The 27,367-nt window shown below is 36.5% G+C and overlaps 1 protein-coding gene across 1 annotated transcript in view; it reads left to right on the top strand.

The window, feature by feature from the left end:
- Nucleotides 1-27,367, top strand: part of BRINP3 (BMP/retinoic acid inducible neural specific 3) — a 223,918-nt gene that overhangs the window by 134,707 nt on the left and 61,844 nt on the right. Inside the window, exons 4-6 of the mRNA XM_075156985.1 lie at nt 460-650; nt 20,875-20,980; nt 23,856-24,092. Coding sequence (XP_075013086.1) covers nt 460-650; nt 20,875-20,980; nt 23,856-24,092 — 534 coding nt within the window. The remainder of the gene's footprint in view (nt 1-459; nt 651-20,874; nt 20,981-23,855; nt 24,093-27,367) is intronic.

The following is a 27,367-nucleotide window of genomic DNA, read 5'->3' as shown; positions in this document are numbered from 1 at the left end:
AAGGAAACAAAAAGAAGAAAAGTCTCGAGTATTACACTTGTTTAATTTTCTTTTACGCTAACATTAAATACTAAAAAATGAAGATATTAAGCAACCTTGGAAATAAACACGTTTTATACACAATTTAAATTGGATGTCTACAGAATATCTCTATATTGTTGGTAAGTAGGAGTTAGTATAGCAGAATTATCCACAGTGTCATTGCATTTTAGACATAAATGTGTCCTATCGTATAGTTGTTATTCATAGGAGGCACCAAAAGAAGAGAATATATACCCAGAAGAGTATTTGTTGTCCATGTGCTTGGGCACTGAAGTATCTGCATCTGCCACCAGGGAGGGATATCTAAACCTCAGACAACAGCTAGGGAAAACTTCCGCTTACCACCTTATTTCTGGCAAAATGAGACTCGCAGAAGATGCCACTGATGAGTGCTGTGGTTTCTGTTTCCCTGCTCAGGAGAGGAGTCACTCACAATTTTTGTGGACAAACGGAAGCTGAGCAAGAGGTCCGAAGGAAGCGACCCCAGCACGAACAGCTCCGCCGTGACTCTGGAGACCCTGCACCAGCTCGCAGCCTCCTACTTCATTGACAGGGACAGCACGCTGCGCAGACTGCACCACATCCAGATTGCCTCCACTGCCATAAAGGTAGGGGAAGTCCTCTAGGACCAGCCTGCAGATGTGTTTCCAGATTCACTAGCTGCTTCTCAGGAGAAACGTGTTTTGATTAGTAAAAAAAGGTTTGTTAGCAAAACAATAATTTTTGTTCCAAACTTTTTTACCTGAGTCAAAGCATTCAATTGATAATGAAGATTCTAGTTCCGAAGAGGGTCTAACGCACTAAAGATATTACTCTTCATGGGTGATACATAATTTGAATGATACAGATAACCCTTATAAAAGTGTTTGGTCATTGAGACAATCTCCTTTACATGTGTGCTCAGGAACTGCATTTATAGGCAGACTTATATCTGTGTACGGGCACATACGGGCACAGTTCCCTCATACTTCTTTTCTTCTTTCTTTTTCTTCTTTTTTTTCAAACATAGTTATTGTACTGTTGTGACTGAAACATTAACTTGTAGTGGGTTTTTTTGTTTCGTTTTGTTTTGTTTTTTTTTTTTTTTTTACTGACCTTTGGAACAATTTGGAGCTCTTGGTTCTGCAGTTTGTGGAGGCACATCTTATTTTCTGTTAGGAACTTCTTGTCAGCCAGACTGCCTACTGACTGCTGTAGGTCACTCACAGCACTGGAGGATGCTTGCCCAAGATGAGTGCCCCGGCAGGTATATAAAGCAACAACCCTTCTTTTGAGCAGCTCTCTAGTCTGATGTTGCTTACTTGAAATAACCCCTCTCAGTCCATTTCCAACATTGAAGAGCAAATAAAATTTTAACTTGCAGTTGAATATGCATTAATTATGAAACTTTTAATGTAAGATGTGATTTAGAATCCATTCCGCTCATTGGATCTTTCCACTGGTAACTAAGGTCTTCATTAAAGACCGTCTGAAGCCGACTGCTGTTGCTCAAGTAAATATAAATTTACCTCCTTGGGAGTGCCAGTGAGAAGGATACAACGGGGATTTGTGGCTCGGCAGCACCCGTTCGGTTTGGCTGCTGGTATGGGGAGGATATCGCCCTGTCCCACCCACCCGGGCTGGCGGCACGGCAGCTAAGCCCGGCTCGGAGCCGGTCACCCGCAGCGCGGGGTGGCCTTTGGCTCCGCAGGCAGCGCAGCAGCAGAACCAACGCAGAGCCCGATCTCACCCGGGGCTGCCCCTCGGATCACAGTCTTGCTGCAGACCGCCGTACTACCCATCCCTCCGGCCTGACTGATCTTCAAAATCGCGTTGTTCATTATGTAGATGTACCGCAACCTCTAAACCGAGGCTCCTCCCGTCGAACCACATGCAAAACTTCCCTTCTATGTTAAGATAATTTATGGCTGAAACCAGTGGTAACTGAAGTGATAGAACATGGAACTGTAGAGACAAAACCGTGTCTGAAAGAAATTTCTCCTTTTTATGCACTGGGTTTTTTTTAAAGCAAATTTGTGTCATAATACAAAATTCAACCCTGCTTGCTAAAAACTTATGTAATGAACCTTCTGCATGTCCAAAGTTTTTTACAAACACTACAAAATGACTAAGTTTTCTCTCCACCCCCTCACTGAGATGGATACAAATGCAAGCTGTCGTCCATCAGCAAATCTGATTTGGTTAATTGACTGCAGGGGTCTCTAGAAAATGGTTCTCACATCAGAGGCAACAGTGCTGATACACGAAAACGTCGCTATTTAGCTTGCTTTCACTGAGAGACTGGGAGCATTTGCATTACAAATTTGTATTGTCAGAACACTTAACTGAACAAAAAACCTGTTTCTGTTGAAAACTGGGAACACAAAAGCAGCCAGGGAAGGCATTTTTTTGTTCTCTCCCCACACAGATTTTTGAAACACTGTTCTTTTTAAATTGGAAAACCACGAAATAAAGTTCCAGATCCATGGTGTAAATAGCATATTTCAAGATTATTTATTAAAACATATATGCTGACATCTGAGTTAGACCACAGGCTTTCCGTAGAGCTGCAGAACCAGATCTCTGTGTTCAGCTTGAGGGCTGGTTCAGGACAAGTGACACCCTGGGGGACCTGAGGACCAGGGTGGTCATCAGCCAGCTCTGTGCTTTCCCCTCCTGGACTGCCTCAGGGACGAGAGTGAACCCAGAGCTTTTTACACCAGCAAACTACTGGGCGGCTTTTTAAATCACAGCACCTTCCGTGTTTGGCTTGCTCACCACAGCTCTGCTCAAATCCTTCCTCTGCACAAAAGATCCAACAGGGATTTGCAAAGGGAGTCCAAGAAAAGCTCTCAGCTTACCATAACTCCCTTCTGACCAGTATCAAAGAAATCCAATATAAAAGTATTGGAGCAGGTTTAGAAATCCCTGAAATTCTGAATTTATATTAGAAGTTTTCCAAGTGACACACAATCATTTTTTTGATTGCTGACTAGTTAAAAAAAAAAAAAATCGTGTTCAGAATCTATTTAGTGTTTGATACTATCATTTTTTATTCACTCTCAGATAGCAATTCTGTGTCTTAAAACACAATTTACATGTACATATAACTTCATTCCATTAAAAGAAATAACTAAAATGATAGTTATCTTTTGAATAGTTTGTTTTCCCTTCCTTTTTTTTTAGTCAATTTTATTTACATTTTGGATGGTTTTTTAATATGGAGTATACTAGACTCTACCATACTAGCAGAGTTCTTTATATTTTAGGAAGAGAGAACTGAGAGTATTAATAATGTTTCATATAACTTTTACTCGGAAGAACTTAACTATCCTTTTGGGAGTCTGTATCTGAATAAAACAAAAAAAAAATATTATTTGGAACAGGCAAGACTTAAAGCACAAATCAAAAGACATGATATTTGCAGGTAAATCATAACACTTCAGTGCACAAACGAGCTCTGCCACAAAGGTGTTTCTGGAGTTTTGGACTTTGAAACAAACAGAAGTCCTTTGATAACATTTGCTTGTTGGCTTGTTTGTTTGTTTTTCACATTTCCTGTGACTATGGGCAACCTGAAACTGCAGCAGTAGTCAGAAACAACTTTGCACAACTCTTTGCACAACCATCTATTTGTTGTTTGTAGTGTTCTGAGATGGCTATCCTGATGGCTGTGACACCTCTAAAAATATTATTCGAGAAGAGAGATTAAAAATAAACTTTCCTTCCTTCAAAAACTCAAACAAACAAACAAAGCCAACATTTTTCATTCCTTTTAGTTCCAAAAGATGTATAAGCCTCTCTTTTTAGGTTAGACTAGATTACTTCTCACACGTCTTTTTTTTTCTGTAGTTGTACCTGCAAAAAATACATGTTTTATCTTAAAAAACAAAAGGATAATACTTATAAACAACATGATGTGTCTCCTAAACAAGTTAGTGTATTAATTCTGTGCCCTTTCTTGTGATTTTTCTTTTCTCCTGACTTACCTGTCTTTTAAGCTATCTGGTTTGGGGCGGAAGAAATGTTCTTTTTTGATGCATTGTAAATTGGTAACACATCAATAAGGTTTAATGACCATTTAGCAACAAAAATGTAATAATAACATTATGGGAAGAAATATTATTTCATCTACAGCAGCATGAAACAGTAAGAAAAAACCTAAGCATGCAGTAGTAGAGGGGATCTTGAACCTACCTTAAAAACACCACTGAGAATGGATTTACCTAGAACAGGAAAGAGGACGAGCATTTAACAGAGCTATAGCAGTGCTCAGTCATATGCTGGGGTAGCAATGAGCAACTCACTCATTCACAAACTGGGGCTGTGTCTAGGTTTGCCATTCAGTTCCTAATGTTTCCAGCTTCTTCCTCTAGTGCTTCCTTAATAATTAAGGTCTAAGGTCTTTATAGATGGGACATGGAGAGGGATCCATTAAGTCTCTTGAGTTGCAGAGCCAAATCAACAATAGATCAAATATTAAGTGAGAATGATCAACCTCAATCAGTCTTCTGGAAAAAAAAAATCACCAGCAATAAATATCTGGTTTTCCCAGATTCTAAGAATCTCTCTTTGGAAAGCAACACATAATAAAACATTTTTCTCCCTTATGTAATTAAGACCTAATACTTGAGCAATTCTTATATTCTTCAGTCAAATTCATTGCGATATGTGATAGCTGAATTTTTTTCTTATAGTTCTTGATACATTATTTTGTGGGACTGATGCAGGAAGATAATATTTTAATAAGTTTTATAATTAAGCTTTTCTATTAAAAAACTAAGTTATGTCACAGAAAAAGGAAAGCATGAAGAAGGAGGAAGTGAGAATTAACATGAAAGTCTTTATGTTTAATTCTTATTTATCTAGTGAAAAACAATACCATTCAGAGCAAAATCTGTTAATGTGCAGCATGAGGAAAGGAATGGAAGAGATGTATTTGATGAATCAAGTTTGTTAATCAAATTTGTTTGTAATCAAGTTTGTTAGCTGTGACATAATTGTGCTTAAAAATAACATGAGCACCACTGATTGAGGCTTCACATTAATCACATAGACAATACATAGTTTATTACACATTAGAAAAGGTAAAATCACCACGTCACATTTTCCAGCTCGAAATCAAATGTCCATGGGAGCTACCCAGAGCCTATATCAATATTTAACTTATTTAAAAGTCCCCGATACATACATTCTTTCAATATTATTTTAATGCATGCATTTCAGTGTAAGTGGTTAGGCTCATATGCTAAATCAACAGTTTGCAGCCTCAAGGGCCTCATTGGAAACTCACCAAGTGCCTGACGGCTGCGTCTAATTTGCATATACATTTACATGAATGTACATCCTGTTGTGTTTGAAATATTACAGATCCAACATTACTTCCTTTGCATGCTCATTTTAGAAGCTTTTTCCAATGAAAATTTCTCTTCAGATGCACTGATGGCTGTTAGCTCTCCCTATTAACAACCCTATTAGGATGATGGGGTACGCTCTCCTCTTGTTTAATAAAATCCTGTACAGTCATGGAAGCAGATTACAAATAAAGTCAGCAAATGTTTTTCTTTCCCTGTGTGGGAAATCTTTAATGAGCAATATTCTCAGTTCTTCCAACTTGGCGTTGTTCTTGCTTCTGTACAGCCGTGTTAATTTGCACCTATTGAAGATCTAACCATAGCTGTAGGCCCAGGGGAAGGTGACATGACCTGAGACCTAGGACTATGCAATGACCCTAATCCATACGACTGACCTCTTTCCTTTGCTGATTGATGGGTGGTGTAAACAAGACGTGAAGGTCACCAGCTACTGTAGCATCTACCGTGATTCTGGCAACATGTCCTGTCATTGCCCACTGGCAGAATGACCTTGGTGTCGTGTCACTGAGATCATGTATCCATACACTTAACAACTAATTAGGAGACTTTTTCAATGGTGGGTAGATGGGAGAGGGCTGTGCATAGTACCTCTAGATTTCATTCTGCTTTCTAAGTCTAATGCAGTTGGGTGACAGCAGTATACTCCTGCTCAAAGGACCCCGATTCCTGTTCGCTAGAAGCTGTAATTCCACTGCTGTCACTAATGAACTTCTGCACTAAGTCCAAACAATTGTGCAGAACACATAAGAAATACATTGATCACACAGTAAATTAAATATTATTGAATACTCTCAGTGCGTTCCGTAAAAGGATAAACACAGTTATGCTAGACGAGTGTGACATTGCTGGTTAGTAAAGTGAGGCTGTTACAGTAGCTGTCGTTTGGAGGATATCTTCTTCCATTCCAGAATATGTTTTCTTTCAAGGCAGCTGGGGCAGGTGAATACGGTGTAGGTGTCATCTTAGGGTCCAAACAGCTGTGGGACAGCCACAGTGCAACAAAAGAACAGGAGGGGACAGAAGAACAGATGCATAAATTGAATTTTCCACCAGCTATTTACAGCCAGATTACAGCCCATTTATTCCATCTGAGTGAGAAAGAATAAACATCCTTGAGAATGTGCCCTCTAATTTCAATTAAATTTTATTGTGCAATTTGCTTTTTCATTCCCCCAAACCACTTTTTTTTGCTATGAGAGATTTAAGCACTTTTGTTGTCTCTGAAAACTTTAGATTACAAATAGTTTATAAGAACAGGGCTCTATTGTGATGGTAAATATATCTGATTATCTATAATTAACCCATAAATGACTCATGGTGGGCTGTTAGAGAGGAAACTTAAGTGTAATGAAATTAGTTCTCACTCAAAACTCAGACTGAAATCCAGACCATTTTTTATTTCTTTGTTTTGTCTGAAAAAGCTTCCTTGCTTCATTTTTTTTCTTTCATACCTCATACTTGAATGTGTTTTTCTGTGGATTCAAGTAATTGCTGTAATCAAAAGTAGAAATGCTGAAATACTATAAAGCCTTGTGTTTTTGTCAGATTTTTGGCAAATTTAAATGTAGATAGTTTTCACAGCTTTGTATAAACAGCCAAATTTTTGAAGCTTTTGAAATCCAAATCTTGAACCCTTCTTGCCCTCACTTTCCCCATTCAGTTTGTGGACAGGATTTAAGACTGTATAACTGAGAAACCTTGTAAATGACCAAAACTAGGGAAGCTCAAAAAATTGTGCCCAGCAAGAGCTTTAAGTTGTAAAATCACGGTTAGAAACATTGGGCTGGAAAGACCTGTAATATTAGGTATTTGTTGACTCCATTGAATAAATTGAATAGTAAATATAAGTTTAATTAAACAAACCTAGGAAACTAAAAGTCAGAAATGATTCTCCCTTTTCAAAAATTTGTGGCTTCCCCGTTGTGTAGGTATGGTGACATTACTTAAGCACGTCAAGGAAAAGCCACTGTACAGATTTTCAAGGACAAGTATTGTTCAGGTCCATTATGAAATTCCAAGTTCTCCATTACCATGAGAGATCAGACTACCTTCATACAAGACCAAAGCTTGAAATTTTTCAAAGGGGGAGTTAAAAATTAGCTTTTCAGGAAATACATAGAAATTGTGTTCCCAAATCTTTGTCTGGATGTGGTAAACTCCCATGAAATTTTTTTTGAGAATGAAATACTTTTGCAGGTTACTTTGAAAATCTCACTCATTATTAAAAGCTTCAAAAAATCAGCTTGCTATTTATGTGGCTAGGTACGGATTTTTATATTTAAATTTGGGTCATTATCTAGTCATTATCTAGTCTTACCAGAGGAAGTGGGACCTGCAGTTAGGCATCTAGCTAGGCATTTTAGGCATCACCTACCTTTCAGTAATCTGAATTTAGCTGTGGATTTGGATAGGCATGTTTAGACAGCTGGAATCAAAATGCTGACATTCTGGTCTTTGATCCTGGCTAAACCATACCACAAAGCACGGCTCAGAGGCCATGTGTTAGTACATGGTGCTAACATCAATAAAACGTGAAACACAGGACATGACCTGAAAGCCGTACCGCAATGCTGTGCCCAGACAAATACAATGTGTTTCTCAACAGGGTTTATTTGCTCAGGAGCAGCCCTGGACTTCCACAGCTATACCCCTTCTTTTTCTGAAGCTAGACCAATCTCAGGGAGTTAAGATGTCTCTGTACCATGTTCTACTGCACAGCAGAGGATTTGTGTTTGTCTCGTTGTAAAATTGAAATACATGAGGTTTTATGCATTTATGACTGGAAGCTGTTGGAGTTCAAATTCATTATAGGTATATCGAAATCTTGTGACCGCTATGTGTGGACCATTAACTAATTTTAAGAATACACCAAGTGTAAAGGTTAGGGATTTATTTCCGTATCTTATTCAAGAATTTAAGGTGATAATATTAAAAACAACCTTAATTCATTTGGACAGTTGTGTTTTAATTAAATTGAAACTCCAGGGCTGCTTTCCCTGAAAAGCAATGTAGAGGTCAGCTCTTCAGCTGGTGTAAACCAGCACAATTCCTTTGAGAATCTGGCCCTCACTATTTCAGAGAGTGAGAGAAAAGGGGAAAAAAAAGGACCAGCAAGTTAATGCAATAACATGTTTTACTAAACACTCTCAGAATGCATACTCAGCAACATAATTGACACAATACATCACAGCAGCTGCAGCATGACACTCGTAAAAGGATGTGTTTTAGCAGCCTCTAATACAGACTACACTGTCTCATTATATTTTCAGCAATGTGCATGGAGGAGTAATGAGTGCAAGAAGTTATAACGTCGCCAGCTAGTTGGTAACACAGCATGAAATGCTTTCAAAGCAACAAAATAGCACATAATAGAGATGCTAGGATACGCATTTTGGAAAGACTTTAGATAACTATTCTTCACTTTAAAAAAAAACAAACAACCACAAAACAACAACAAAAAAGGATAGACCATACAACATGATAGACCATAACAAATTGAAGGACTTTGTTATATCAGTTATGTAGTCTAGTCAAGAGAGAAGGGTAAAAAAAACTCCAAGAAAATAAAGACTGCCAAATTCTAAGCAGGTTATAAATATACATATGTAAACAAGAGACCTTAACAGCACTCACAGAACACTTGCCATCACAGTTGTCAAAAATCTATAAACAATTCATGCTACAGTTCCTTAAATGTTTCCTATTCTTTTTTTTTTTCCTTAAAAGTGAAACTAAAGTAAATAAACTCAGAAAACAGAAGGTTTTTAATATCGAGAGATCCACAATGAACATGTTGAACAATGCAGTTAGAGCAGAGCATTCCAGCACTAATTTGGAAGCTCTCAGATGTGTATGGATTTTAATTTGGTCTTTATTCTGGCTGTGCACTGGTTTGTGTATGGGTTGAGAAATTTACTTCAGCATTTTCAACGTCCCCCACTCTCCAATTGACAGCTATGGCCTGTCAGCAGGTCAGAAAATGTCAACCAAGGACTATAGAATTCACAGAACATTTCTTTACCTCTGAACCCTAAGAAATATGAGATAGCATGTATCAACAACATGTATGAACACAAAGGTCAGATTAGGAAGAATATCTCAGGGTAATAGAGACTCAGAAGAAATAAGCTTAGAGAATAATATTGAGCTGTTGAAAACTTTCAGTGTTCATATTATTTTTCCTATAGAATTTATACCCATAATATATTTTCACATGTTTTGCTGTTATAGATTATGATTCAAACTGCAATCATCTTTTCCAATCTATTAATTTCATGGTACCAAACACCCCTGAAAGTATCCTTCGTGTGAGACGCCTTTAGAGGTAACTGATTCTGAGAGTTACATCATTGCTGTCTTCTGCAGCTCACCATTATTTCTACCTGTAGGGCTTCACACAGTACTTCAGCAGGATTTACCTTTCTGACAGCAAAACTATAATGTAATCTTTAATGAGATAATGCTTATAATACCTACATATGCTGTGGCAAAACCTGGGTTTAAGAAAGGTTTCATTATTCATCCGGGAGACTTTCTGTAGTATCGAGTGATTACTATAGTGTTTTCAGATCTTTAATGTCTGAATCAGGTATCCAAAATAAAAAATGTTTCTAATTTTGCATCGTGAGATTCTGACCTTATACAATGAATAAACTCCACTGAAGTCAAAGAAGTTTCTTCGCATGCATATTGATATGATTGAGATCAGGGTTTTCTCCATTCAACCTCAACCATCATCCTCCAAATTTATCAAATTATTATTCATTATCTCTCTCTAGATGACCCAAATTAACCCTCTAATTCCCAAGGAATATTTAATACATTTCATGATCTTTGGAGTATCTGCAGTATTCTTCCTTTGATTTTTGTTAAAAGTATTTTTTTTTTTTTAAAGTAAAAAAAAAATCATAAAAGAACTGTAGTGTCACAGTTATTCTAGTTCATAATGTTCCAACAGTTGTAATATTTCCACTAAATAGAGGATATCGGTACACAGTCTCCTACCTAGTATGTAGATTTATAAGGAAATACAATCATATCTTCCCCAGGAGTACCTAGAGCCTTGAAAATGAAAAAAACATTCCATGTTTTTCCTTCAACTTTTCATGAAATCCTTAATGTGTAAAAATAAGTGATGTTGCAGATAATAGAAAAAATGGTTTGAAGAGGACCATTACAATATTTTTTCTGTCATATTTTAGTCTATTTAAGTAAACTTTATTCTTACTCTGGTTCTCGGTTTGAAATATGACATTCACAGCAATACTGAGCCATGCATATCATTGTAAGAAATAGATACCCTATGTTCCTTTAAGCATAGCAATTTATATACTCGGTTAAAGTATAATGATAAAGTGGGTCTGCTTTTCTTTTTTTTTTAGGATATGCAAGAGGACCGAAGCATTATGATTTTAATCTATGTTTGAAAAATTTCATTTGGTCCTAAAGACCAATCTATTAAAAATAATCCTGTAGGAAGGAGTTGGTATAGTGCACAAACAGAAGGGTAAAGTATCCTACTGTTTTTTCTTGAGGTAAAAGACAAAGGCATTTCACTTGTTAATCTTCACAGCATCAGGAGATTACAATACTAAAAAAACAATAAGGAAAGTTACTTAAGATAATTGAATCAAGTTTATCAGCAACTTTGATGTTGGTTTACGCTGGGCAGGATCTGTCCTTCCTTGATGAAAATGTAGAAAGCTGGCAAGTCCCTAGTGTATGATATGAAGAGTTATATACTACTATCACAGTGTAATAGCTTAGAAAGAATTGTGCACTACATACAAGCTAAACATTCCAATAAGTAAAAAGGAATGAACAAAATATGCAGGGACATATATGAATTACATGCAAACATTTACATGTGTAAGACCTGTAGCTCAAAAAGCAAGTCATGTCAAAGGGTTTTTCACCTACCATATCTTGAAAGGAGCTGGATACTTAGATATCTCTAGAAATTTTCTAAATTACATGGTAGTCTGTAAGGAAACAAATCAAAACCTGCAGGTAGGAGAGTTCCTTTCAATTCCGAGCAGAACAAAGTCCTTCCACTTCCATGGGACTCCACAGTACTGATAATAAGCGCTACTCTCTTTTCATTTGTTTCCTCCTTTTTCTTCTGAACTTCTCTCTTTCCCTAGATTCTCATGCTCATAGGAACTCTAGCTCTCTCTTTTTCTATTTTTTGGTTGAAGAAATGCACTTGCCTTTATGATACATTGTTCTTTACCCTAGGTGTTGTCTCATTTATGTCAGCTCCAGAAGGAAATGAATAAAACAAGCCCTTGGACAAGATTCCATATTGTAAACCTTTTTTTGCAAAAATTGTATCAATGCAAGTTCTGTAATAGGACACATTCATGTATGGCCTAATGAACAGGCCTTGATACTTGATAGGTCTTTCTATTCCCACGAATCAAGATGATTTGAATGATTTTCCAACTAGGCACAGCAGTCTGTCTGGATAACATTGCCCCTGGAGCCTAATTCTAAGAGCAGTCTTCTGTACATTAAAAATTCTCTTTTTGCCTAGTTAATAAAATAAGAATATCGAGAATCACACTGTTATTAGCCAAAACTTTCCAAAGAGCAGTCAGTTTGTTCATTCATGAATCTTTATAGGTGGTGAATGAGTTAAGGTTTAACAGCAGAGTTTGATGAAACATGCTCAATGTGCCACAGGTATTTTCACCTGTCAAAAACATGGAAGCCCCCATGGTGCAAATCCACAATGTTCCACTAAATTCAATGTTGATTTACACTGGGGGGGATCTGGTCTTTCTTGAAAATATAGGATCTTGATATGTCTATAGGAATTTTCCATCCAGCTGTAATTCCTGCCTCTCAAGATGGCTTTTTTGTTTGCATTCTTTGTGTTTCAATTTTGTAATGGTCTTTATTACTGTAAATTTACAGAAATATGTGAGTACCATTTGATAGCTTGCAGTTATGAGTATTTTTATTATTTAATCAAACTCAGCAAACTTATCAATCCAGTTTTAGTTTTGTTCTTCTAAGTAAAACATTGAACTCTGATTTGAAGTTTCCACCTCTTGATGTGATGTGCAATTTTGGACAGAGAGATACTCTTTCTTTTCTTCTCGATCACTTTTTGTGTGTTCATTAAAACTTTAATGATATAATGAAAATGTAGTTTGGTACCTACACCTTCCCCGTTCTCATTCACTAAAGGCAGTTTCTACAATCTTCAGACTTTTGACTGTTTGACATTAAAAGTTTCTATATTTAAGGGTCAGTATAACCAAAACCATCTCAGTCCTTATGCTACAGAGTTATTCACTTGACATGTGCATATTTGACAGGAATTAAGTGTAAAACAAATGGTCTTTTTTCCATTGATTTTGACAAAACAAATGTGAAAGATCAGACCGTATAGAGAGCACAACTACCAACTCTCATTTCCAATAAATTTTGACTGAAATGAGTAACCTGGGTTCAGTCCTCCTTTCCAATCTATAACAGAAAGGCAATAGAATTATCTGGAACACAACTGGTCTCAGAGGGAATAAAAAGCAGAATTTATTCTGTTTTGGTAGAAGTGTTATGGTTTATTTTTAACCAAACATTTTTCTTTCAAATGGTTCTTCACTTGCAGATTTGTTTCTTTCCTCTTGCCTTGCCTTTCCCAAACATTTTTTTAATCTAGAATAGTGCTCACACTATCACAGCAGCAAGTTTTCTGTAAAAATTGCTACCTAAAAAGTCATTTTATATACATATAATTAATTATTAAAATAATTGTTTGGTTCATAGTAGAAAGTTCTAGGTAGAACTGTATGAATATTTGTATCTTAATCAAAAATATCCTCAGGTTTGGTGTATTTACTGTCACCCTGGGCTTGCAGTAAGTTGACCTAATGTAGAAAGCTAATATCCCAAATAAACTGCCTCATTTCCCAGTCACTCTTCCCTGATGCTTCCTCAATTACTTCTGTCTGAAACCAGCCTGTAAACCTTGATGGTTCTGCATTCCAGACTAGCAGCTGGAATAGAAATAGGGATACTGGGATACCTTTTTTGCTATGAGTAATTTCCATATGAATATTAAGCATGGTAAATGAGGACCAATTTTATTCCTTTCTGACCACTGGGGTTTAAACTGTTGTAGACAAGCCCTGAAATGTTTCCTTAACATTCAGCACTACAGTGGATTCAGAAGTAGTCTGGATGACCGTGAGCCAAAACACTGCTAAGATTTCCTACATCTTGCGAGAATCTCACAGGTCAAGTCCTCAGAACTGCTTGGATGATATAAAAGCTGTGGCTCATTTATCAAAATAAGCACCCAGCATTCCTGAGTCTTGCAATGAGTTCCTGAGTGCTTACATTAGCTTTGATTATGAGCATTGCTCCTTTAACTCACTTAAATGATTTAGAAAACATCAGCAAATGTGTATGCTTCAGAATAGATTCAACGCTAAGTCCTTTGTGGTTTACTATTCTTTAGCTAATTTGGTATTGGTCCTTGATTGGAGTTTCAAGTGCAATTGCAGATAAATATTTGAAGATGCTTTTTCCTACCGCATAATATTTAGCAAGCAACATATACATTTAGTTTAAAAGGTAAGTGCCAGAGATTTGATTTCTGAATCCTAAGTGTGTTATAATTTATACAGTGAACAAGTTTGCCACTCCTATTGGCCTTAGAGAATAAGAATCTTATAAACTCTAGCCATGCACTATGATTGTTACATATATTTACTGCAGCAAAATTTGGAATCAGATTCCGGTTTCAGATGTTCTTTCTGTACCTTTTCCATATGAAATGAAGTTTAGAGCTTCAATATAAAGTTGCTTTTCTTTTCTAAAACAAATTTAGCCAAGTGTTTCCCTTTAGTTTGAACATTTGATAGGGATTTAATGATTAAATTATAGATCAATTGTAATTGTTAACTCTGTAGGTAGGCCTTCAAATACGCAGGAAAACATGTAAAAAACAGTAGCATAAAAATAAGAGTTTTACAAAACTATAAATTGGGAGTTGGCGGTACCAATGAGACAGAAAGGGCAAATGTGTTACAATCATTTACCAGAAGGAATAAATGGGCGGGAAGTAATGAGGATACAACCTAAAAATAAATCCCTAAAAACATATATGTGACCTAGGCAGAGAGCAAGCCAGCAGACATGCACATTATGGACAGTAATGTGATTTCTTTTGAGAGGTTAGAATGACAGCCCCATAAGGGGTAGTTTGACTGGAGTATGGTAAAATAAAGTGGACATGCAAAATGTCCTGCTGCAGATGTCACAGTAAGTGAGGTGCAGAGTGTTAGGAATTGTAGTGCTACGGACAGCAAAAATAAATCAGGAGTTTATATGCATTCCTGGGGAGAAAATATAAGGTCTGGAAATAGCTTAAATTATTAAATTTTTAGAGATATTACAGAAGAGAATATTGCAACTAAGTTTTACAATCGCACAGAAGTATATAATCATAGGTAGGATCTCCATGGAAAATCTGGTTCTTAATTAACCAGCCCTTATCACATTGATTTTTGAGCTTAAAGACTTCAAATCCTTTTTATATTATTTTTAGGTCTTAATGTTAACCTTTAACACTTATTTTTTCTTCAGCACTAGTTATTCTTATTTTTTTTCTTAAAATATAATATATATATAATTGTTAAAACTGACTGCATTAAAGGCAAAATATTTCCAAACTATCCAAAGATAATTTTTATATTGACCTAGGCTTTTTTTTCCCGTCGCTTCACAAAGAAAAAGCACATTTTAAATTTTTATTCTGATTCAGGACTATATTTTTCTATTCCAACCTAAGAAAATTATTTTCCATTCAACTGTAGTATTATTATGACTAATAATATCTGTGAGTCTTATAAATAGCCAAATCATTCTGTCTTCTTGAAACTAATGGGGACACAGTGAAAAATCCCAGTAGCCTCAGCATCGCATATTGGAACTAGGCCATGAAGATATAAATCCTATCCCTGATACTCTTGGGATGTCCTTGCATGGGATTTTGCGGTTGGGCTAAATGTAGGTAGATGGTCTCCCTTTACAGTATGTGCCCCAACATTTCTTTGGAGCTTTTTGTCCTTTATATAGTAATGAGGAGTTACGTTTGGAAAAGAATGGAGGTTTAGGAATTGGGCTTTCCTTCAGTAAGCTTCTTTGCTTTTGCTTTCTGCAGATACCTTGAGATTTTTATGAACATGAAATATTATTTTAATTTGTATCTGTGCTGTCCTCTTTGTATCTAATTTTATCTTTTAAACAAAATATACAGATTTCATTTATTGTTTGTTGCTCAGCTGTCTCTTTAGGCAATAAAAACTGTGAAAAAATAATATTAGTATTCATTTGAGTAAGATGTGGACAAGCAGAAGTATCTAAATGTAAACTGAAACAAAATACTCAGCTTTTATTACGTTTTTGCTAAGTCTATTACTTCTCCATAAGAGAACTTCACTCTCATCTATTCTTCAAGATTAATTAAAAGAGATAACTTGTTCTTTCTGAGAGAATGCCTGTCCTTATTCCCTGTATAAGGCTGATGCACCCCTGATTTCTGAAAGTGCAGGAAATAAAGGCTCTGGTACTGCTGCCCTGACTGGTTTGCCAACAGCCTCATTTCCTGCAAACTTCCCTGTTCCTTTACATAAGGATGCATGGGAACATGGCATCTGACATGTGGCACATTTAAAATGTCCTTGAAAAGGGAAAATTGTGGTTCCGATGCCAGAACTGTCAACGCTGCCGGTGATTTCAGCTAGGGTAAATCCTCACTTTCAATTTCCACAGCCTCAGGAGTGTTGCCCAGTCTGCAGAGTCGGCGTTACAGAACAGCATAAGGAGTAATCATTTTCTCCTCCCTTCCTGACCCCTATCTCAAGCATCTTCAGAAGTTAGTTCAACCTATATATGTTTCCTGCTAGCTGAGAGCTGAGGCATTCTTGACAGTCTTGGTTTCTGGTCTAATTTTTCTGTGGCACAGCATAGATTCAAAGACTTGTTTCGATGTTCTTGTGGATTTTCCTGGAATTCACAGGTAACAAACTGCTTTCTGAGATAGTGGGGAATAGACTTGAACAAACAGGTGATTCCTCCCTATCAGATGAACCTAAACAGCCTTAAAGAAATCATAATATTTTTAAAGAATATAACAACAGAGCAGAATTCAAATAGTTTGAGTTCATTTCCAATTCCTAGAATATTCTGTTTTCCAAGGTATTTTATGCTTCATGTGGGGATAATACATTTCAAGTTCATTGTTGTTGTAATGCAGCAGTCTAGTTCACAGTAAATTCCTGAGAGTGTAGAAACAAAGGAGAGGGAATGGAAGGATTACACTGATCTCTTGGGAAGCTTTATTCCTGCATTCAGTGAAATTGAAAGTCGTCTCCATGCCCAAAAACTTGAAAGAAGTCCTTATTCCACTTCTGATTAAGTTAATGGAAATTTTGCAATTTATTTCATTTGCAGAAAGATCAAGTTTACTGTTTCTGTTCCATCTTACAACAGCAGATGATAGAAAGATATGACGGGAGCGATTCCAGATCTCCTGAGTTAGTGGACTGTTCAAATTAAAAAGTCAGTCCTATGCTATCAATACTGCTGCCAGAAAATGTGTTGAAAATGTTACATGGTATTGTTTTAGAATGCTGGCAATTAAAAAAAAAACCAAAACCAAACTTAAAAACATTAATCTAACCCTGACATTGTGTGCTGTTGGTTTGTCTATACCTCCTTCAGAAATGTTGATCTAGCTGGTAGTATGACAAGTGTCAGTGCTTGGAACATTCAGAAGATTTGATTTATTTTAATTACACACTAATTAGTGGGAGTCTTTTAATATGCTCAATGACACAAGTAGGACAGCAGAGCAGCAACTATTGTGTGGTAAAGGAAAGTGCTTAAAGAAAGGGGCTTTTATGAAAAACTGTCGAGCCTGGAGAGGGGAAAATATGAAAGTTGGCAGGAGAGCCACTTCTAAATAGAAAGTACATTTAGTTCCTATTCATTTGATCAACTTTTTTTTTAGGTGAAATGAGCATTGACTGCAGAATGTGCAGGGATGACAATGTGTGGGAACATGGGCTGGAAGACAAGTCCTGAAGGTGATGTTGATAGAACAGTTATATAGGAGAATCCTAAGGACTTCAGGTTTCCCCTCCCTCCATACATTTGCCCATTGTTCTGTCCACACCAATCTTTCAGAAGAGACCTTCTTCCATGAGTAGTCATGTATATATGATGAGTTGGCTCTAAATCATTATTTTAATGTTTAAAATATTAAAGAGGTTTATATGAATATGAATGCAGCTGCCTATTTTGAAGTGACTAGCATTGTCTCATTCTCCTTTGTGTTGGCTTAGTTATCTTCCTTAGAAGCCAAATACATTTTTAAAGAGTCTTGCTGAAGAAGATAGTCCTTTATGCAAGACAGCACACTACCTCTGCATGGGCATGTAGTTAGGAATATTAGCCATGTGCATTTAAAAGGATGCACCAGGAACAAAATCTCTGCAGAAATATATTTCCCTTTTATTAGGAAAGCCTTCTATAGGCTTAATTATCATGGACAAAAAAAGCACACTGTTTCCCAGGGAAATACTACCCACTGATATCACAAGAATTCAGCCCTGCTTGAGTGCTAGGAGGTATGTTCTCAGTCCACTTATAATCGGGTCGTTATCACCATGGTTATGAGATTTACCTGACTGAAAACTGTAGGCATTTGTCTCATTAATGCCAAATGTTATAGTTTATTTCTGGGAACTGAAAACCCTGCTGCCCAGGGAAACCTGTTCTGTGATAATCTTTGAAAACAAGGCACTTGAGAATAGCCTGCCTGGTTCATGTCAGATGGTTTCACACATATTTTGTTACTGGTTCTTAGGGGGTTTTGGTTATTAAATAACTTTGTTCTGTGGTATTTTGCTTTGTGAGTTAGCGTTCTTTACGGACTGCAGGCCTAACTCTTACAAAACAAGCACGTGGTTGTGGTGCTCTTTGCTCATATGCAATCACTTCTGGACTATGCTAGCACCTTAGCATACTCTTTGCATTTACATTTTACCTCTCCCTCTCCTGTTTTTGGTTTATCTTTTATTGTACACTTTCAGACAAAACAATTTTCAGCTGTGATCTTGGGACTGAATATAGTCACACTTCTCTGCTTGGAAGATAATTAGAGAAGTGCTATTGCCTTTCCAATTTTGTTTCTATTGTTCCTGAAACAGAAAACATAAAATCATCAGGGATTTCAGTAACACTTGGATCAAACCAGAATTAATACATTTGGAACTTTTTTTTTCCCCTCTGTAGTCTGCTTTGTTACCAAAACGAGTTACCCAAAAATTAAATCCTTGCATTTAATTAGAAAATTTGACAGAAATTTGAGGCTTTCGTTTATCAACTACTCAAGAATGAGATTTTAGAATGGAATTTTACACCATTTTTTGGGAGAGGGAGAGGACTAAAGGATCACAGGTAAATCAAAATTGTCATTCCAGCCATGTCCAAGCCAAATCTGATGCCCATGCGAGAGTTTTTGTGCTGATTCAGGATGATTACACAAAAAACACGGTAAATCTGGCCCTAGCATAAATATTAAAGACTGCCAAATGTGTGTAGGGAAGAGACATCCTGACTCCGTCTCATTTCCTTGCGCAGCTGGCACTCTGCTAACAGGTTTGGCTGAAGCCAGTTCTGTGTGTCCTCTCCACGGGCTGCTGGCATTGCAAAGGGTTTCTTTCTCCACTCTCAGGAACACTAGTTCAAAGTGACTGAGAGGTGCCAAGAGCTGGAATAGCCCAAGATTTTGTATTTTCTTTTGCAAAAGTGCAAGAGATCTTGGAAAATGTGAAAACTCGGTGGTTTCAAGAATAGCATGATCCAGCTGCAGCCACCCACACGTGCTGGTGGTAGCACAGACTGTAAGAGAACCAGGCAATCCTAAGCAACATGAACATTCATAGATTATTTTAGCAAACCTTCATATTCCTTTCAAAACAGATTGTTAAAGTAGCAAGCTTCCTTCTGTTCATAAGAATTAATGTTAATTGTCTGTTTGCATGTCAGTCGTCGGCTCAGTGGAGGTGTATATTTTGGAAATGAGCTCCTTGACTCCATAATTTAGCCTTATTCTCCAGGAGATCCAGAGTGGAATACAATACCTGGAGTAACAGAAAATAGAAGTGGTTGTATTCAAAAGAGGCAGATCACCAAATAAGGGTAAATATGGACACAACCTCTGAGATGGTAAAAGAAAGAGAGCTAAGAACTTCCAGGATAGTGACTGGGAGCAGTTAGGGAGGGGATATGATAGGGATATTGGTTGTACTTTGGCAGTAAAGGAGACTGGAAGAATATCCCATGGCCAACATTTCCTGCTACTGCTCTGTTTGTATTACTTTTATTCCACTTTTTCTTTCTTCTTTCTGCCTAGCCTTGGTATAAAGGAGAAGGAACTACAAACCCATGAATTTTCTACAGCACCCAATCCAGTTTAAGAAAATGGTAAAAAAGTGAGGTCATGGTATACCTATCTATCTTAAGGGTTTGGGTTTTCTCCTTGACTCCCTATACAGACAAAAAAACCTTCACTGAGGCATTGCCCAGTCTGCTGTGGAACTGCCCGCCTGCCCTCTGGGCATCACAGCAGTGCTTCAAAAGCTGCAGTGCTTCATTGGTGAGAAACTACATTAGACCCCTTTTTATTTTTGCTTAGGATAATTAAAAAATAAGTTAGTCTTTATAATTATTTGGTTGATACTTAAGAATTATCTATAATATTCCATTGTCGTCTTTTGTGTGTGTGTGTGTGTGTGTTTACTCATTTAAGTAACTGCCCGTTGCAAAGCACAATTCTCAACTGTTAAGCCAGAGCTCTACTTGCTGTGATTCTGTTTTGATTAATTGAGCTGTATTTTGATTCTGTGATCATGGATTCAGTGATTACAATAGGCAGGATGTCTAGAGTTTTATATCTAATCTTATCTTAGCCCTTTTTCTGATGGAAAATATCCCACCTTTACGACCATTATAAATACAGCTCATAAAAGCTTTTTACTTCTGAATCCTGCTGTGCTACACAAGAAAAGTCAAAGTTTTTTCCATGGTTTCAACAAGGAGTTGCCATGTACACATGTTTCATCAGTGAAAATCACAGTCCTCATTTTTATGAACCACTTTTATTAAACTCATTCTAATTCCCATAGCTATGAAGAAATAAATCGTCTTTACACTGTTGGTCAACTACAGTATTTGCAAGGATTCTCTGCAATAGAAATAGCACTCCCTGAAGTTTGTGGTTCTGGTAAAACATTTGCAGTCATACTTTTCATAATTAAAATGAGTTATTTCACCTTAATTAAGTCTGAAATGTACGGCCAGTTGAATTAAAGGGAAACTTTATGAAATGAGCTTCTGAACTCCTCAGTCTATTTTGAATAATACAGCAAATGCTTTTCCATTCCCTTACCATCAGGTAACAGAAACGCGGACTGGTCCTCTTGGCTGCAGTAACTATGACAACCTAGATTCTGTCAGCTCTGTTCTGGTTCAGAGTCCTGAAAATAAGATTCAGTTGCAAGGTATGTAGGTGCAATTTCATTAATTTGTTTTGGAACAGGATGACATTTATCACACTATTTGTTTTTCTTTCTTCCACCTCATAAAAGGTCATTTTCCTAATTTTTTTTTCTGTGTGCAATAAGTACATTCTAGACAAAGTGAAGGAAATGTCAGTAACTCATGTTGCCTTTGAAATGGAAACAATTTCTGTACACATCAGAAAATAATTTGAATAATGCTGTTAACATTTTACGGCCCTATTTAGCAACGACTTGCACACCTTTTAAACAGCCTGAACTCACAAAGATTCCACCAAGCAGGAAATGACATTTAGTGTGCTCAGCCTGCTTTGCACATACTGAATAGCAGCTTATACCTCATGCAGTCGTCCCACTGAAATGAATGGAGTCACCAGAGGAACAGGATATAGATTTTCAAAGTCTTTAAATAATGAGAAGTCCAAAGTCTCCTCTTGGGAATTTTAAGGAAACCTGGAAGGTTAGGCATCTCACTCATTAGAAAAATAATAGTAATTATATATTTTTTTAAAAAAAAGGGCAAAAAAGAGAGAGAAAGGGAAAGAAAAAAGAGAAAGGAAAGAAGGAAAAGGAAAAAGAAAAGGAAAAGAGGAAAAGGAAGGAAGAAAAGAAGCATCATTTTTAGCTCATTTTTTGTTAATTCCAGTAGATGCATTTCCCAACCTGCATATTAGGTTCGTAAACATTTTAGAAAAGTCACCCTCTAGAGTATTAGACCCTTAATAACTGCTTTTTTCACTTACAAAAATGTAGCATGAACAACTTAGTAGTATTACTACGAAAACAGTATAAATTCTTTTTAATTTATATACTTGTGTATACCTCTGTGTATATACAATGAAAGAAGAATACAGTTCTTAATTTGCAATTACAGGTAGATATACAATCATTTCCAGTTTTAAAAATTTTTCATATTGGTTCATAAACCTGTTGGACATACAGTGTGAAATTGTTGCTGATTTTTAAGAATGGCTGCCAGGGAAAGATTATCTTCTTGTTTAAAACATCCATGTGATTTTTTTTTCCCTTTCTTTTCTCCTTCCCCAGAATAGGTTAAAAGCCATAAAATCGTACAATGATTTCAGAGACAATATATATTTTTTTAAAAAAGAACTTGTCATTTCCACTGGGATGCAATGAAATGTTTCCAGAAATAATTTGTGATTTTTAGAGGTCACCAGCATATGCACGATATTTGTCTGTTAAAATTTGGAAAATAATCTTTGCATTGCTCAGGCAGTGGTTTGACACATGCCATTGAATTGTCATTATGAGAAATATATTATCAGAACTGCATAAACTATTTCATACTTATCATGGAAGAATTGAACAAGACTCAAGTTTGCTTACCTTGAATTTTCCTTTCACAATTTCAAGGCTTTTTACAAGAATACAAGCACATTGAAAAGTTTACTCAGGTTACAAATTTTGACATGAGGCAGAAGAAAGGACAGACAGACCTGGTTTTAGCAATTGTGATATGACTTTCGACTGGGAAGGGTTATGAAATTACTGTTACAGCTATCATTTTTATGTACCTAAAAATAAGGGATAAATCTCTATGAAATTGTCCAAGTGCCTATGTAGAAGAAACCTACATCACAAATAACCAACCCATATCCTGAGAAATTACTTGGCCCACAAATAAACTCCACTGCTTCCAGAGAGGTTATTTTTGCGACAGAAAATAACAACAAATAATAAATAAAAATGCAGTGGCTTTTTGATTGGTTGATTACTAATGTAGCTAGAGTGACCGATAGCTAGTTAGTTAAAATGCTTCCATATAAAATACTATATAATGCTTCTATACAAAATCCATCATTGGGATCATGTAAACGGTTAAAATTTTCAGATGAGTAAGTCTAAATTTCTGGTCACAAATATTCTGAAATTTTGATTCACCTGCTCTTTGGTCCTTGTACATCAATGAGATATGCTTTTGCAAGGCCTCTGCATGCCACGGCAGGGTAGTGTGAAAACACTTTGCAAAGGGATTTGCAACATAGCAGGAGTTTTTTGAAACACTGTGGGAGCTAGACTTTGCACCCTTTCTCCACACTAAACCTTTAGTAGATTTAAGAATGAATTTTCTTTCTCAAGGCTTTATAGCCCTACCCATCACATCCAATTGACTGTCCCTTAGCAATTAAATACCAATGTTATAAGAAATGAAATATCAGCTGAATTTTATTTTTCTAAATTTTCCTCCATCCTAATTTTTCCCATCCTTCTTAGTTTGTCTCTACAGAATCATGAAGAGATAACTAGAGTTACGTAGACAAGCTATATCTTGTTGTGTCAAAGGCAACATGGAAAACAGGTCCAATACAGAATGGAAATGTTTACCTTCACACCTCTTTTTCTGATTATACTGTCTCTTTACTCTGTCTTTCAGGGCTGCTTTCCCTTCATCAGCACTCTCAAAATTTGCATTAGCTGCTAGTACCAAGATTGTAATTCAGCTGCATGCTTCCCCACTGCAAAGCTCTTACTGCCGAGGCTGTTCATTCAGCAGTTCTTTACAAGAAGTTGATGTAATCCTTTCTTTCTGTTTTTTGAAAATTCCCCTAGAAAGAAATTACACCAGTAAATGTTCTGAGGAACACGGGTGACTAGTTAGTGGAACGAATGTTCCATACTGAGAGGGAAATGTGAGGAATATATCTGAAATTAATTCTTAAGAAAGGAAATATATGACATAGTGCAAATGCTAGACAGATGTGTAAAGTGTCCTAAAAAAGCCAGATAGTTTCCTTTTTCATAATTTGTTTGTTTGTTATGTAAGTTGGGGAAGCTGCTTGTCTCGAACATTCCTTTGCGTTTAATAAGATAATACTTACTCTATTTCCTTCAGGTCTTCAAGTCATCCTGCCTGAGTATCTGCAAGAACATTTTGTCCAGGCAGCTCTGAGCTATATTGCCTGCAATTCAGAGGGGGAGTTCATCTGCAAGGACAATGACTGCTGGTGTCAGTGCGGTCCCAAATTCCCCGAATGCAACTGTCCCTACATGGATATTCAAGCCATGGAAGAAAATCTGCTCCGCATAAGTGAGACTTGGAATGCATTCAACAGTGAATTTGAAGAATCTGGTGAGATGTTTTATAAAATTTTTGTCTGTTTGGCTGTGTCTCACAAAAAGTATTTATACAACAGATTCCATCTGAAGTCTCCACAATGGTTCGTACATCTAAAGCTAAACATACTTAAATGCATCCTAGATCTGAGTCTTAATTGTTTTAACATTCTGATAAGAAGTGTTGTCCTCACCTCATGATGATCAGCAATCTGTGTAATTACATTAGGATTTAGGCAGCTGTGTTTGAATATTCATCTGCTATACTTTGTGGAGTTCAGGGCTGTAAGGACTTGGTCCCTGTTGGAGCAAGAAGTGTACTGGAGGAGGCAGAAAGCAGAACAAACGAGGGACAAAGTCAGTTTACACACTTTATATGGTTATTCTGCATTTTTGTTTTGTAATGCAGCTGAAACAGCTGCTTCATTTCACATCCGTTTTTCAGTGTGGGGTCAAAGTTTCTCCTGTACTTCCCCTTCATCCTGTCCCTCCAGCGATATCATGAAGCTGGCATGGAGAGCATAGCCAGCCCTCGATTTGCCAAGCAGTTAATAGTTCATGCCATCATAGCTGGCAACTTGCTTCTTCGTATGATTTCTGTTTAAACTGGATCTATCCATGTTGTCTCTACAACACGTTTGTGCCACATTGGTTTTCTTTAAAGCATCAAGGTTTGTTTCATACATCATTTCACCTGTCCTGATCATCAGAACTTCCAGCCCCATAGAGAATGGGAACCGCAGGTAAAATCAGCTTCTAAATAACTGTTTTCACAGCTCACTCACTTAGTGATATCAGTAACAGCTGTCTAGCCAGATGGTGGGAAAAGTAAGGAGAGCTCAGCAGACCTGGGAAAAATAACCAAGAAAAAAAAAAATGAGGGAGATAAGGAAGAAGCAGAAAAAAGCAAAAATCACATTTTTTAATGAGTTGTGTTAGAGAAAGAGAACAAGTCAGTAGAAGAGAGGGGGGAAGAAGACTATTCAGTGGTCATGGGAAGAGTGTGAGAGAGAAGAAATATCAGTACAATACTTAACTGTGAACAGTACATTGTATGTATTCATTTTTTATATTTGTTTTATTGTTAAAGACTGCTTTCTCAATTCAAGATTGAGAATTTCAAAAGACCCTATATCAGTTAAAATTTCAGTTTTTGTAACTTTTAATGAGACTTGATGCCTAAATCTGAGTCTGTTTGGAAGATCTCCGGCCCTTTTCCCAGCCCCAGTCTCACTCTTAGTATGAGGACACCAGAACTTTTTCTGGTGGAAAAAGGATGACAGACTTCTCTGATTATCAAAGCATGGATTTATGTTTCATTTTTGTGTATGTAAAAATGCATTTTCCCAATGACTATTTTGACACCTTTAAACATTTATGGAATCATGCTCTCATTTACTATCTCACAAACTAGGACAAGCATATTGACTCTACAGAGGGGCACATTTTGTTTACCATATTTTGTCCTATTTGAATGGGATGTGATACTCTTCAGTGCTTGAAGAGTATAATTTGATGGCACCTACTTAACAGCAATTTTATTTAACCTGAAAGAGCACACATCTGAATCTGTGGAGGATTCTTATAGCAAGCTGTATAGGGGCATCAAATTACTTACGAGTTTGAATAGTTATCAGCTACACGTATAGTCCTATGTTCACGATTGAGACATGAATGTCAGGGGAAAAATGGGTAAGAGTTAAATTCTGTGCTTTTAAAAAAGGCTGTTTAGCTATGCTGTGTGAATCACTAAAACGGCAACTTCGTATACATCTGTCAATTAGGTAATTTCTTGTAGGTGTGGTTACTAAAAAGTGTGAAATATAGATTATTAACCATCATTAAGGCATATACCACATCCACTTTTTAGCCCTTGAATTATTTAAATAATTTTAAATCTGATAAGTATACGAATCATGACTTCCACATCTCATAGGTAGCTTAGAAAATCTCTGCTTTTAACTTATAAACTGTTTTGCACAAAGATTTTCATGGAAAGATGAGATAGGTAACCTTGTATGTGTATGGGTCTGTACTTCGTTGAAAAAAAGTTAACGTGAATTTTTGATAGGTAGTTTAGTCAATTAGCTTAGTCAATAGATAGCTTAGCCCATTTAACCTCCCTATAAAAAACATATATTACCATCTGAACAGCTCTTCCAGTACTGTCACACATGGCCTGTATGCACTTCTAGCCACAGTGATTACTGAGACATATTCTGAAAAATTTAGAGCTTGTGCAATATTTAAATTATGAAAAACACTATTAACAAATATCAGCATGATCATGTTAATAGCATGTTCTGAGAACAAAAGTGCCCTTTATTAAACAAAACTAACGTTTTAAATAGATATTTTATAACTTTGATGTGGGATATATATCCTTCAGTCTTTGTTTAAATCGGTGAAAGACAGCTTTTGAGGTAAGAGTATGTTGTTTTATTCTAATCAATTTATAATAAAAATAAATTAGCTAGAAAAGAGTAGGGTGAAAGAAGGCCAGATTATTTACTCGTTTAAAGTCTGAGTAAGAAATAGGATAATCCAGAGCACTAACTACTGGCCCATATAGTCTACTACTAATTGCAGATGAATGAATGAATGAATTCCATTCATTGAAACTATGAACTCCAGATTCAAGTGAAGTTAAATACAAGTGTATTAATTTTCTAACTTTTCTGCCTTCCAAATCCTTCCTATATAACAAAATAGTCGTCTGAATCAAGAAACAAATTTTGTCCCCTAATACAGACCTGTAAAACTCACTGGGTTCATACGCACATTACCTGTGGACAGAATTTACCCTAAAGAGGAAGAAATAAATATTCTATTTAAGATGGTTTGTTTACTCTCAGGTTATCTCTCTTTCTGTCTGTTCAAGATAAAACAACTGAGGAATAGATTTTTTTAAAGTAAAAAATGGCAGTTCTTATGTGCCTAAATCCCATTTGAAATCAATGGGTAGCTAAATTTAGTTTGTGTCTTTGAAAGTCTCCATCTGAATTTCCAGAAATAAAGAAAAGAAAAAAAAAGAGCAACAGGACTGTTTGCTTTCTTCCAAATTAGGCAGTTTACGTTATTGTTTTACCTTTTCAATCATGAGATGTGAAAGAAAAATGTATGTATTTAGTTAAAAGTCAAAGGTCCTGAACACTACAATTACAACTGCAAAAAGGTAATAATTCAGTATGACCACTCTATGCACACATGTCCAACTGCAATGAGTAATCATGTTAGATGAATGTAATGTTGGGTGAAATGAAAGCATGCACCACATCAGGAACCTCATGA

The sequence above is a fragment of the Calonectris borealis genome, chromosome 8 (genome assembly GCF_964195595.1).
Source record: "Calonectris borealis chromosome 8, bCalBor7.hap1.2, whole genome shotgun sequence".
NCBI classification, from domain to species: Eukaryota; Metazoa; Chordata; class Aves; order Procellariiformes; family Procellariidae; genus Calonectris; species Calonectris borealis.
The sequence above is the reverse complement of the archived record's forward strand: the minus strand, read 5'-3'. Positions and strand labels throughout refer to the sequence as shown.